Source organism: Cicer arietinum, chromosome 1, assembly GCF_000331145.2.
Source record: "Cicer arietinum cultivar CDC Frontier isolate Library 1 chromosome 1, Cicar.CDCFrontier_v2.0, whole genome shotgun sequence".
Taxonomy (NCBI): domain Eukaryota; kingdom Viridiplantae; phylum Streptophyta; class Magnoliopsida; order Fabales; family Fabaceae; genus Cicer; species Cicer arietinum.
The window spans coordinates 34,829,908-34,845,109 of NC_021160.2; the positions used below are offsets into that span (position 1 = coordinate 34,829,908).

The window sequence follows — 15,202 nt, forward strand, 5'->3', positions numbered from 1 at the left end:
CTACTTATTTAAATAAAATAAAAAAACGATTTGGAGGAGTGACTCTAAACTAAAAAATAGTCATAGACTATCCCTCTAATAGATAAAGATAAAGAGAGAAATCTAATATTTTCTTTTCACCATGTGTTACTTTATACTTTATATAATATGAAAAAATAGTAGTCTAGTGAAATAATTATATAAAATAATTTAACACTATTGATTGATGTATGTCCATTAAACTCAGCCAAAAATAGTAAACCAAGTATGAAAGTTAACCATCAACAATAATAATTGTAGAATTTTCTAAACAAGTTAATTAGATTGTTGAAATGTTGCAACTTTTTATTATGGTTTCAAAGATACGAAACTTATATATTACTAGTGTATAAAGAAGGAATATTGCAAGTCGAACCTACATCCTAACAATATATTATCATATGAAGTGCATAACAAATCATTACAAATTTTAAACAGTACTATTATAGAGAGAAAATAAATATTGTAATAACAAAAAAGAGATAACATTGATATAACCATTAATTATTCAAAAGAAAACAAACAAACAAACCTACTAATTAATATTACTATTTTGTCTTTATTTATAACCATTATTTGGTATAAAAAATTACCCCTTAAATATATAAACACATTTTCAAATATTTAGTTTTATTTATTTATTTTTTAAACATACTCTTTATTAAAATTCAACACATTTAAATATAAATATTATTTAATAAACTTCAATACATAAAATAAAATGTGATAGGTGGTTTTAAAAAGGACTAGATGTAGTAATGTAACTGTAGTATATACCAAGAAAAAAGTCAAGTCACGTCATAATCCTACATTTATCGTGTGATATATTACAACCAACGACCAACTTAACTCCGGAAAAATGTCAAGAGGGATTCGTAAATGACATTCTTACAAATGTCACATAAATCATTATCATTGCCAACGAATTAATCCAAAAAATAAATAAACGGACCATTTTTGACTGGTTGTGATTGGTTTTGTTTTTATCCTACTTTTTTTTTTGGTACACGTTTTTATTCTATCTTATTCATGAAATCAATAAAGAAGCAAACAGCAACTTCAAATTCGCCAAATTATACGATATAACACTTAAACCGATACAACTTGCTAATTTCATCCAACGGCATCTTAGAGAAATAGTCAGACGTCGACAAGAGCTCCTCCCTACTCAGATTCTTACTGGTTCTGGAAGATTTGAGTGTGTTGATGGATAAGATAGCAATAGCATTATTGAGCAATTATTATTCATTAACCAAAAGTGGCCCCAATAATGCAATATAAATATAAATTAGACAAAATAAAAAAATATCCAACCACTAGTAAATGCGAATCATTGAATCAACACCGAAAGCTAAGAAATTAGAAAGGCAATAATCTACAAGAACAAACAAATTTTATAGAGTAATAATCCAGCTAAACCACAATAATCATTCGTGATAGATAAAAAGAGTGGTAAAAGAGGGAAAATTAACCTTATAATATATTTATATATTATATTATGTATTTGGGGGAGAGGGAAAAAATGAGAGGTACCAAGGAAAAAAGCTTCCACAAACTGCAGTTCCAAGAAATCCAATTGTGTATATGAATTCCTCCTTGTACAATGCAGTTTGATTTGCTCTCACCCTGTAATGGCAGGGTAACTTCTATACATGAATGTGAAGGTTTATTTGCATATTATATATTAAATAAACTAACCCCCAGCTATTTTTCTTGACCTCCTCGAGCTTTTTTTTCCCATGGAAAGTCTACCCCCCACCCTTCGTCTAACAGTCACTATGACTGTCCTCTTCCATACTAAATGCTGTCAGCTTTGCTAAAACTGTGTAAACTTAGTATATCTGTGGTAGAAAGCCAAGTGCACCGGTAGAGGAGACCAAGTACAATTCTATTATTTCCAAACACTCCACTCACGCTGTACTACTCAACATATCATCTTCTGATGGTTCTAAACATTCATCAGGATTTGCATAGAAATAATCCTCTTCTTTTGGCCTATCAGGGATTACCAATCTTTTCGTTGCTCCTCCCATGCGATCAGCATGAGTTTCCTTCACAGCTGAAGAGAATTCATCCCAGTTCATTACTCCATTGTTGTATTGATCTATCAAATCAACTAGGAGCTTTCTGTTCAATAAAATGGTCTTTTTGAACCCAAGATATCTGCAAAGTAATTGGAGGGTACAAGTCATGTGACTTGGCACTTAAGTATTTTTAATTCATGATTTATAAGGAGGAACAAAATTTGAGAAAAAAATAACTCTGCTTAAACTTATAAACTATAAAATTATGCCAGAAACTTATTTATGTTATCAGCAAAAACAGCCAGGTCATCTCTGAGAGCAGAAGTGCATATAAAAATTATTCAGGAGAAAAGTGTTCTAGATTGAATATGCACAAAATTTCTTCTCCTAAAGAATTATAAAGAATCAAGTTCACTAATACCATTGATAGAAACAAATAAAATATTGAATAATTGGTTAGTCATAGCTGGAGGGGCACGCCAAAACATGTAGAGTAGACAAATAAAATTATGAGTCAAACTTTACCTGCGATGACCTTCAACTACTTTTGCCATATTTCCATCATACGTAGGAACAAATATATCACTCTCTAATGAAACAAGATAATCCAATGCTGCCATTTGAGAGGAATGATTTTGGAAGAACTGAAGTTCAGACGGTTCCAACAGTGTTTCCTTTCTGACCTGTTTCAGAAAAGCACAAACGCACCAAGTAAGACGGTATTAAACAGGAAAAAGAATCACAATTCCATGGTATCCTAAAGATTGGGTTAGTTACCAGTTTTGGATAGTTCTTTGCAAGGCTGGCCATTCTCCTATTCCCACCATATATTTCCCCAGCTGCAATGTAGATTTGAATGTTTTGATCGATGTCAAAGGCCCTAAGTGCAAGGGCAGTCTCCTCGGGTGTTAAAGGACATAAACCATCTTTTCTTTTCAAATCCGAATTAATTATTTTTTCTTTCCACCAAGGATAAGCATATCTGGCAATGTACAGGAAATTGAAATTTAAAAAAGACTTATATTAAATTTTCTTTCAAACTCCATCAATGAAAGTTATGGAACAGCTAAACTACACATATTACTCACCTCATCCTTGTCAATTCTTCCACCTCATCACTGTTGCAACCTTGAGTACAGCCAGAAAACGCCAACATGTCCATCTCATACCTCAAATGAAGTACCAGAAATGGTCCTTTCTGCCTCAGAAGATTGATCACCTTTCTGCCTAACTCCTCAATCTGAGGAGTAAATCTAAGAGCACTAAAATTGACTCGGCAACGCAGCTTCTGAATCTCCAGAGATTGTCCATTATTGGCCAGCCGAGCATCAGTTCGATTCAAATGGACAACTTTATACTTTTGTATCAATGGCAGAATCTGAAAGTATAACCACCCCATTTGCTTTTGAATTAGCAAACCAGAAACTTGAAAAAGCATAATTTAGGGCATGGTATGAGAGAAAATCAGTCTAATTTAAGGTTTTTTAGCATAAAGGATTTTAAGCTCATGGTACTTATTGACCCAAAAATAAAAATAAAAGCTGACCTGGTTCTTATAGTAAGACATGTCAGACCAACTAATCGGTGGCATAGTGTAAAGAAACCCATTTTCCACTTTCTGCTTGAGTCTAGGAGGCAAATCTTTCAATATCCGCACCTCATCTCTTAAGGATGTAATAAAATGGTCCAAATCAAATATATCTTGGAACTCACTGATACAAGAGCCATAAACAGTCCATGAGAAGATATCCTAGTTTTTGTTTTTCTTTCTGAAGGAGAAGAAAAACCTCCACACCTTCACTACCACATGGTAGTTAGCTCAAACCAAGTATACCCAGATGGAATGAAAAACTAACCTGGGGTCAGCCCAAAAGGAAGCTTTATCCAATTCAGGGACTATAAGCGTGACATTTAAATATCTTGCAATTGCCACCATATCACATATCTGTATAATTACATCAGATAACCAATAAATCATACTAAAATCCTCCAACACTACTAACAACCACAAAAGTAAAATGTCAAACACATGTGCCAACCACTCACCGCCGCTCTCATTTGGTTCAATCCTCCATTGCACGACACCATCAAGTAACCATTGTTTTTATAAACCCCTGCCAACAGTCAAAAAAACAAAAATCACCCACTCAAACAATTGGGAAGTAACAACACATGCAAAACACAAATCATCAAAAAAAGAAATCCCCCCAAATTCATTACTAAAAAAATTAGCAGCAGAATGCAAAAATTTATTCCAATTTTTAAAATACTCAGACATTGACTGAATCAAAACATTTAACACATTAGTCTTAACTTATCATAAGTGTTACGCATTCCAAAGGACTACTGTGTAATTAAAATTAAATAAATTCAATTAAATAACATAACATATCCTCATATATATCATTCAATTCAACAATACTAAATTAGATACAACAGAACATCATATTGAGCTGATGAGTAACTAACTCTTGGGTGGAAGAACTCTGGGCTGTGTAGAAGGCAACTCGATGAGTGCAGATTCATGTGTAAAACAAGAAGGCCAACCTTTCAAAGCTCTAGGACCCCACATATCACTAATTGCAGTTAACTGAACGATGCAAGTCCACAGTAACACCGTTGTGGTAGCCCGTATCATCCACAATTTCATCCTTGAAGACCTCGCCGACACCGTATTCTTCAACTTTTCAACTTTATTGTTACTCATCATCATTAACCCTTCCCAAATCACTTTCCCTCTCTTGTTCCCACTCTTCTCTTCTCTCCCCCACAACAACGGTTCCCTCATAACCCTCCCTTTGATCAATGTACTCAATTCTCAACCCTAAATCAACGGATTCAAACACGAACAACAACGGTAACAATTACACCACTTCCATATTCACTTTCCTCGATCCAAAAACGGCTTCAGATTCAAACAACGAGAACAAACAAGTTCGTTAACCGACGTGGAAACCTCAAATTCTTAGGCGCATTACCACACCGCGCACAGCTCAATCCGAATCGGAAAATGAAACGGTGAGATCTCCGAATTCGGAATGAACCGCAAGGGTGATGAATAAGAACGGAAGGAAACGAATAGGAACGGTGGCGGAGGAATCTCCGGCGACTGATCTGAAATAATCGCCGGTGTCTCGCGCCGGAAAAATTAACCGGCGAGTAATGGAGCGCGAGAACACAATTATTATAGGAACCAAAAAAGAATGAGAGAGAGAGAATAATAAAACGCGTCACAAAAGCGAGAGAGAGAAATAATAAAGGGTTGTATTAACGGTTGGTGACACACGCGTGACCGGCTCGGCTTATAGAGAAAAGAAGCACGAGCCGTACACAACGGTGGTGCGTCACGAAAAACAAACCGTGGTTAAGTGAAAAAAGAATGAAGGGGAAGAAGGGTGGGTTAAAGAGTCTTTATTGGGTGCGACTCATTAAACCAAACATCCAATTAAATACCATGGGACCCACCTACGTGTCCTCCATCGAAATAGTTCAATGTTCTTATATACGTGGCGATATTTGATTGTAGGCTGTGTGAAAGTACTCTGTTGTGTTCGGCTGATTTCGTTCGCCTGCGCCGACACTATTATATCGCAAGGTTTTATTTCATTTCTTTATGCTAAAGACTAAAATCTAACAGTAATTAAAATGTGATTTGTGGTTGATCATCCTGCTCACAAATCTCTTTCAATTTCAACGCAACCTATTTCGACTACCTTTTTCTATTGTGAAATTGGGTTGTTTTGTTTCCTAATTAAGAAAATAAACCAAATCGGATATGATATTACTTTTTAAATAATTACCTTATTAAAATTACCGTCATTTTTTACTGAAAATATATTCACTGCGCCATCAATAATTGCAAAAAAGGCAATCTTAACTCTTTACAAAACAAAAAGTTTATATCTTAGAGTTTTACTTTAAACTATCAACCATCAGATATTTTTTATATACCTCCAATTTGTTTGAATGTCGGAATTTATAATTTTCTGAATGCAAGGCTTTCTGATCGAAATATATGGATTCGATATCTTCTCGATTGCAATTTCATGCATTTAGACATTCAAATATTGGTAACGGTTTAATTGTTATCGTGATTAAGATAAAATGATTTAAATTTAAATTTATATTTTTTAATATAAAATAAAAATTTAAAGTCTTTATATTTTGAATTGTCCAATTAAAATTTATCATTCATTATTATATCTGACTATATAAATAAGGAAAAATATCAAGGCGATCACCCAAATTTCAAAATATATGACTTTCTTTATATAATTTCTTTATTTACCAAAATATTTGCAAGTGAAATAAGAGATATCTAATTACTAGAGATTTTTTTGCTAATAATAACTACATAAATTAAGAATTTCTCTTTTTGGTGAAAATAAATGAAAAGTCTCTCCTTAGTAGGTAACTTGGAAGAAAAAAGAAGATATTAATTGTGAATAAATATCAACTCTTTTAAAGAAAAATTTATTTTGAATTGAACTGTTAATTTTTTTAACTTATTCAATTAGGTATTATATGTAAGAGCATAGATAATATTAATTTGTCTCAAGTATCAATTAATCTTTTTAATAATATATCTATTTGTTGATATCTCAACCATCCCTATATAAAATTTTATTTACACACGATTACTAATCTATCTTATTTTGGGATCTGTTTAATTGCTTCAAGTAGGAGAATATTCACTTTCACCTTCCTAAATGTATCCAAGATCTCTTTGTCCCTATATGCCTCGTCAATTTTCTTAGTCTTCACTACCCTTTTGAAGAAAATGAAGTGGTATATTTTGTTCAACATCAACAGTTTCAGGTATCAAAGTGTCCCCAACAACCTTGTTATTTTTCACATCAATAATTTTAGGTATATTTGATATTTCAACAGCTTTGTCAGACCTCAAGGTAATTGCACTGACATTAGGGGCATTTGGATTTATTACTGACTAGGCATGTAGTTGATTTGATCCATGAGTCTGCATCTGATTAATTGAAGTGGTCAGTTGGCCAATCTTTGTCTCCAAATTCTGAATGGTAGAATCTGTTCTTTGTTGAAATTGGAGATTTTGGACAACTATTTGTTTGACAAAGTCCTCTAATGAAGGTGCATTGTTTTGCTGCTATTTTGGAATGTTTTGCCGCTGATGTGGAATGTTTTTGCTGTTGCGGAATGTTTTGTTGTTGTTGTCTAGGTTGTTGTTGTGCAGATGAATGCTTCCATCGCATGTTGGGATAGTTTCTCCAACCAGGATTCTACTTGTTAGATGACATATCATAGTTGGCTTGAGGATTGTATATATTTGCTGCATTTGCTTGAGGAGCATCAGCAATTGGATCTTCTTGCAATATAGGACATGAATCTGTAGGATGCTCTAGAGAAGTGCAAATACCCAGACCCCTTCTTCTTGGGCTTTACCTATTGCCAATTTTTTTTTACTAAAGACATAAGCTCATCAAGTCTTCTTGGGCTCATCAATTTTTTTTACATGTAGAGCAACAAAACAAAAAAAAAATTGTTAGGATGGTTAGTAATACTCTAAAATTGGTTAATATTGTTATTAGAGAGTCCCCGACAATAGCATCAATTTGATCCTTTGTCGTACACGGGTCAAATACAAGTGATAAAATGTAGATAGAGATAATAACTCAAGTTGTTTCGCAAGGACTTGTAATATAATAATATTAATCAAATTGAAAATTGAAATTAGAAAAGGGTTTTTTAGATTTTTGGTTTGAACAGATTAGCAAAACGATTAATCCACTGATTCGAACTTCAGACCTATCACATATTCTATCAACGAGTTTAATTTCTAATTCGTGATTCTATTCTTATTTGACTATACAATTAATTAAACAAGTGTAATCAACTCTATGTGAATTCGGTTTCTTTGATTGGATTAAGCATCACAATCATCGATATATTACAATTAACGATCAAGCGTCGCAAAATTATAATTCAATAAATTAGAAACCGAATTTTGTCAAACTAATTTAATCGATCCTATTGATATTTAATTTAAGCAATTAGAATATCAACATAATCAAATAAACATAAATAGAATCATGAAATGAAATTGACAATGTAACTTGAATCTCAAGTTGTTGATGAAATTCTGAACTCGTGGATTAATCTTATGAAATTAGTCTTCCATGAAATTAAAATAAAAAAAGTGTTTATATCTTTCTGGTTCTCATTCTGAAGATAAAGTGTCTAAGAAAGGAAAGAAATTCCCAATATATAGTACTTTGGACTTTAAAAACAAGTGGTCCGCTATTTAAAATTGTTACAAAAGTCCAGATTGCGAAATCTGCAATTTAAGTCGAATAAAGTTCGGCATTGGGCTTTTATTCCAATATAAAAGTTGTAGCTCTGATTTTTAGCTTTCCAACGCTTACTCGCATGCGACAAACCGATATCTATAGCTCAAGTTATGGCCTATAGAGCGAGCAAAGGTCAAAATGCAAATAATAAAGTTATATATTCAATTTTGACCCAAAGTTTAGAAACAAGCTAAAAAAATTATTCTAAGCTATAAAGATCTTTTAAAATACCAAAGTAAAAAGCTAGAAACATGTGTCCAAATGCTATCATCAATGATTCAGAGTTTATATTCTCAATAATCTCAATTTCTATTTGAGAGGAAATGTGAATGGGTTCCACAAAAATGGGTAAGTTTGGGACATAAATAGGTGAGGAATGTGAAGGTGAGTTTGGTTGAGGGTTAGAGGTTTCAAAGTTAAGTTGGAGTGATGTTTGGGAATTCAATGTTTAGGGGATAAAGATTTCACAAATAAATTTCAACTTAAAGTCTGGCTTATAATTGTTAGTGGAATTCTTCACCTGAGCTTTCAAATGAGTCTGAGTCTGATTCAGATAACACATTAATAGTTTCAGGTTAAAAAGCTGGAATATGTTGACTTGAGTTCTTAGCAGGGATTGTGTTTATGGGTTCATAAATGGGTTTACAAGATGCATATGGTTTTGTCTGCATAGGTTCAAATAAATTTTCATAAGGTGCAATATTAGCATATGTAGATGATTCAATAATTTCACCTGATTTAGGATTTTGTTGTTCATGTTAGATGTCAACAAGTTCATAAATAGTTGTGGATGAGTTTAAAGCTACACTATTATCATTATTAATATAATCAATAATGTAATCATAAGTAGAGGTTACCTTCCATTTAATTTTTAGAGGAGGGCATTTTTCTTTCTCATTGGCTTCTTCTTCCTTTTCTTCTTCAGCATCATCTAGAGGAGTTTTCCCTTTCCTCTTCCTCTTATTCTTATATTCTAGAGAAACCTTGGGCAGAGGGAAGGATACGAGAGGAATACCAAGATTATTTTTCCTTTGTTCTGTTATAACATATGTATTAATTCATGTATGACCTCCTTGTTGTCTTCTTCAAAAATTTGAGGATAAAAGTCTTCAATAGGAGCTAGAGATTTTCTTGTCTGATGTTTTTGACCAGTGTGTTTCTTCCTTTTTCGTTCAATAGCAGGTTTAATATAGTCATTTTCATTGACAATCTGTTTATATTAAACAATGGTGCATGCCGAAAAATTTACGAGTTCATCCTTTGTCTAACCACCAACCTCTTCTAGGGTTTTGAATATTAGAGTTCTTTCTAGAAAAGAAGATATCATCCTTGCATAAGGAACAATCTTGACTTTCCTTGTTCTCGAGTTGGTTACATAACTCTTCATATGTTCCAAAATGAGATTGGGTAAATGCATATTATTCTGTTGAATAATGTTCCACATTATGCATTTGTTCTTTTTGTTCACATGGTCTACAAAGTTGCACTTTGGCACAACGCACCCAATCACTATTTTGAACAAAACCCTACCAATACCAAGTTGGTTTGAAAAACAATGATCCTAAATTCTTCTTTTGATGATAATAGAATATGTGTGACAAAATTTTATGTTTTAATGTATTTATGTAAGTGTGAAGACTCTCTAACATAAACTCTGATAATGATCGTTTGAGTAAAAGACGTTTTTTCACTCCTCAACTATGTAACCAAGGCAAGACTCTGATCAACATGTCTCTCTATGACTCTGATCAACATGCCTCTCTATGACACTGATCAACACACCTTAACGCCTACTCTAATATGTTTGTATTTATTAAACACAATTAAAGAAAAATTTGATCATTTGGTCAGCGCTCTGTGAAAATTCAATCATATGAGCCCACGCTAAAGAAGAAGCCGACACTTCAACATTCATTGTGTTTCAGTTGACCCATGTCAAATTATTTGTTATCCTCTATTGGAAGTTATCCTTTGTTTAGGTTTCAGCTACACAGCTTTGCCATTCACATCAAGATTTTCAAACAATTCTTTTTTCGATTTTTACCAAATCCATTGTTCGTTACTATCCATTCTAGAGTTCAACTCCTTTATTCAAGCATCTTGTTACAACGACAATGGAGGGACAAGTGATTTTGATATGTGTTTCCAATACTATGCTTTATTACTTTGTTGTCCTTAATAGCTTTTTCATGTCTCTAGAATTCCTTTTCCAGAATATCATAAACTTTTAGCTTGTCGAGAGTAAAGTATTCAAACCATCCCTTCTCATAGAATTTGTTTTTGAACTTGAATCCGTTTTCTACAAGGTTACAAAAATCAACCCTGAGTTCTCTTAAAATATCTAGTTGACGAACATTAAAAGACAAGGTTGGTTTTGAATTTGAAGCCACTGTTGAGCAAGAGAAGTTTTGAATTTGAAGCCATTAGGGTTCAAATGTGTAGTGAGTATACGTGAAGGTAGTGGGTCTGTATGAGTGGTGGTGTTTTTGTCAAAATAGTTGACTTACTAATTTGGAAATTAAATTAAATAAATTAATTTGAAAAAACAATGCAAAGGGACAAGTGTAATCAATGTTCAGTCTTTGAACTACACACAAATCATTTCACTTTCAGCTCACCAGGTGAGAGAAAATACACACGTTAGAATGCCAACAATCACATATATTGTTGGAACCAAGTTGATTTTCCACTTATGATTTTGATGTTAACAAAGGTATTTTATGAGAATAATTTGTTTGGATTAATGGCTTCATTAAGTTTGCAACAATAAGAACAAGAAAATCGAAGGAAAGCACCAAAGGAAGCTACTAGAGGAAGTCACGATAGGAAGTGACCAGAGGAAAACAAAAGCATATATGTTTGCCTCTAAACATATGCTTCTGAAAGCAATGTGCCTGTGAAGGTTACAAAGACTTCCTCTGATGTTTGACTTTGAAGACTGTCTCTGATAATTGGGTCTGAAGATTGGCTCGAAAACTGGGTCTGAAGAATGCCTCTAAAGAATATATGACGACTGAATTTGAAGCATGCCTCTAAAGCCTTTGCGTGACTCTAATGCGCACAAACTCAACATGTCTCTGAAGAGTTTATATCAAGATATCATTAACTCTGAAGAGATTGTTCAATCGATGCATTCAAAGCTCATATTTTGTTAATCAAAAGTTGCAATACACTCAACATGCTTCCTCTGATATGCAGCCTCTAATGTTGCACTAACTTTGATGATTCAACAATGTGATTTTCCCAATGCCACATATTCTAAGTCACGCAATTCTGCCTCTGACTTTTATTACCCAAGAAACACAACATCTCACTCCAATAAGAAAGTCAATGGGTCTGATGGAAAGTCAACAACTTTGATTGAAATAATTCATTCCGAAAAAAAGACTTAGCTGAATTAGAATATCTTAATATTCAAGAACAAGCTCGAATTCATTCATGCTCCAATCAATCCAGAGTATGAAGGAAGATTTGTGTGAATAAGTTTTTGAACACAACATGAAATTAGATAAGATTCATAATTATAATTGATGGAAATCAAATCTTTTACCAAGGTGAAAAGAAGATATGGCCAAATTATTTTTCACAAGAAGATATGGTCAAAATATTGCTCACAAGATATGGTAAGAATATTGTTCACAAGAAGATATGGTCAAAATATTGTTCACTTGAAGATATGACCAAAATATTGTTCACAAGAAGATATGGCAAAAATATTGTTCACGTGAAGATATGGTCAAAATATTATTCACAAGAAGATATGGTCAAAATATTGTTCATAAGAAGATTTGCTAGAATTTGTTCACAAGAACATATGCTCATAATATATTCACAAGAAGATACACTCAGAATTATTCACAAGAACTGATGGCACTGAAATTCCAAGGAAATAGATGGATGCTGAAAAGAAGAAGATGTACAAGATGCATCACAAGTCTAGAACCTTCAAGATAAATGCAATTACCTTAAAGGGTTTGACAAATGCACTGACAAAGGAACAACAAAGAACATCTGAAGGTGCACAAACACGAGAAAGATGTGGTTGAATTATATTTGTCTAATTTTGAAACTTTTTTCTTAATTTTAATTATGATTCAGGTTTAGTGATTAAATTGTTTGGATTAATTAGAGGAAACAATAAACAAACAGAGCGGAAGAAAAAATAACACACCAGATTTTATCCTAGTTCACCACCAACTTGGTAGCTACATCCAGTCCCTTCTCATAGAAGGATTTCTCCACTAATTCAAAACCTTGAACTACAACAACATCTGACCCTACAAGTTAGTCTTCTCAAAACAACATAAACTTACATACTTCTTGAGGCAAATAACACATTGACCCTACAAGTCAAGTATTCTCTATAAAATTTAAAACCTATAGATTGTTAGAGGCAAACTAAATTGGGTTGGGTTACAAAGGGTGCAACTATTTCTATTTTGCTTCTTATGTGAAGATTTGTTACAATGATTACACACTTACAATGAAGCACTAAGTACTAAATAACATAAAGTTGAACGAGTGCCTTTGCTGAAACTAAAACCTTGAATTCTGAGTACTTAGAGAAATTTGAGTTCGTAAGCTTTTCTGTATATTGTTGTGCTTGCTTTCTTCTTCAGCATTAAACCACTATTTATAGATGAAAATAGGGTTTGTGAATTTTTTATTGAGTTTCTAAATAGTACCTCAAATTCACCTTGGTCAACAAAAATTTCCTTCAATTTTAATTCTAAAAGACATGTTTTGACAATGTGACTGTAAGCCAATCTTTTGTTTCCATGTTAGATCTTCTTGAATGTTGCTATCGTATCAAATCTGGATTTTGTTCACAAAATATTCAAGTGAATCTTCCTTCACACGCTTGATTGATTGGAACGGAAATGGATTTGTCTATGAGCTTGGGCTTCCAGGAATTCTGATTCGGCTAAGAGAAATTTATCTTTTATCAAAATCATTGATTTTCCATCAAAGGGATTGACTTTTCTTCATCAAAGTATGACTTGATTGTAGGAGTCAAATGTTGTATACTTTATTTTCTTGATAGTTAGAGGCATACTGTGTAACTTATAATTAGTGGCTTGAGAAATTGACATTCGTTGCATTATTAGAGTTAGTGCAACCTCAGAGTGTGATGTGTATTAGAGGCAACAATCTAAAACGAGTTGCATTCTTTAGAGTCAGCAGAATACATGCTTCATATGCAGACTTGAACAATGGCTTCAGACTTCAAAGGCATGTTGAAAGTAAACTTCAGAATCATGCTAAAAATATTGTTCATTAGAGGCATGCAACAACTTATTGTTTATCAGAGACATGTTAAAAATACTATTCATTAAAGGTATCCTAAAATTTTTTGTGCACCAGATGCACAAAAACTCTAGTGGAATGTTGAATCTTCAAAGGCATATTGGATTTTCAGATGAAGACACACAGACTCATCAAAGCCATCCTAACCAGAAGCACGCTTCAGTCTTTAGAGGAAACACACATAATATTTAGAGGCAAATCTGAAGGTGCAAACACGAGAAATGGGTTTGAATTGTGTTTAACTAGTTGATAATTTTTTCATTATTTGATTAAACTTGTTCAGACTTGATGATTTACTTGGAGCATAAGCAATAACAAAAATAAGGAGTGCATGATTAAAGTAAAACTAGTATTTTATCCTAGTTCACCACTAACTTGGCTACATCCAATCCCTTCACTCAAAAGGACTAAATCCACTTATTCAAGAACTTGAATTACAAAGAATCTTACCCCTCAAGTCAAACTTCTCAAATAGCCTAACAACTCCAGGATTTTGAGGAACACACACATGTTGACTCTACCAACCAAGTCTTATTTACACAATCTGACAATCCCAGATTTGTGGAAGGCACACTAACACCAATATCGGGTTTGAATACAAATGTTTGGAACTTGAGTAGTTGATTCTAGCAAGCTGATTATAATAATGACTATCACACTATAAGAAAAACACTTAGAAAATATTTCTCATTTGAACAAGTATTTCTCACTTTGAACTCTAAGATGAATTTGAAATTTTGAGCTTGAGTTCTTCTTTTTCAGCCTTGAGTGTCTATTTATAGATAAAATTTGGGCTTCAATTTAGTCATTGTTTAATTTTGAGTTGTATATTCATTCCTAGCTTGGTCAATAATGATCTTATTCAAAAATAATTCTAAACAAGATGCATTATATCATATGTTCTTTAGCCAATTCTTTATTTCTGAATCCAATATGAGCAGTTCTTCTAGATTGATTTAGTTCATATTTTGTTTAGATTTAGTTTGTAAATTCTTCAAATTGATTCTATTTGTATTTTGTTCAGATTGAGTTTGTAAATTCTTTAAATTGACACTTTTCGTATTTTGTTAAGATTGCTTTTGCAAATTCTTTAAGTGAAACATCATTTCTATTGTTTGCTTTGATATGGGCGGGAACATAGTGTTGGACTGGATCTTGAACTTTCACAAGTAGGAATATGACTTTAGTATTTTTTCCTTTGTCAAAATCTAAATCATATCTTTGCAAATAATAAATGTATCTTCTTGTGAAGGTTTCTTTTTGTAAACAATTCTTGATCATATCTTCTTGTAAAATAATTCATATATTCTTGTGAAAAATGTTTATCAAATCTTCTTATAGGTTAGATTAATCATATCTTCTTCAAATCTTGACCATATCTTCTTCTCAACTTGGTCAAATATTTTCTTCAATCAAAAATATTTTGTTAACATAAAAACTCTAAGAATAAAACCAACTTGGTTCCAATAATCTCCCATAAAAACAACTTTTTTTTTAATACTTTGACTCTTCTATACTTAAGCCCCCCCT

General features: G+C 32.8%; 1 protein-coding gene across 1 annotated transcript; it reads right to left on the reverse strand.

The window, feature by feature from the left end:
- Positions 1 to 1,394: 1,394 nt before the first annotated feature.
- On the reverse strand, positions 1,395 to 5,310 carry LOC101515279 (rhamnogalacturonan I rhamnosyltransferase 1-like). Its single transcript, XM_004488446.4, has 8 exons — positions 4,512 to 5,310; positions 4,089 to 4,156; positions 3,899 to 3,987; positions 3,589 to 3,754; positions 3,131 to 3,420; positions 2,820 to 3,024; positions 2,568 to 2,725; positions 1,395 to 2,181 (listed from the first exon to the last, which is right to left on the reverse strand). Exons 1-8 carry the CDS (start codon positions 4,828 to 4,830, stop codon positions 1,929 to 1,931), a joined length of 1,548 nt encoding a protein of 515 aa, XP_004488503.1. The 5' UTR covers positions 4,831 to 5,310; the 3' UTR covers positions 1,395 to 1,928.
- Between the last annotated feature and the right edge of the window lie 9,892 nt (positions 5,311 to 15,202).

Bases quoted from the DNA above. Each gene is read 5' to 3' on its own strand.
- LOC101515279 (XM_004488446.4), bottom strand. From the start codon at position 4,830: ATGAGGGAACCGTTGTTGTGGGGGAGAGAAGAGAAGAGTGGGAACAAG. The intron at 3,988-4,088 runs GTGAGTGGTTGG...GTAATTATACAG, and splicing joins TGAACCAAATGAGAGCGGCG to ATATGTGATATGGTGGCAAT. The intron at 3,025-3,130 runs GTGAGTAATATG...GTACATTGCCAG, and splicing joins GAAGAATTGACAAGGATGAG to ATATGCTTATCCTTGGTGGA.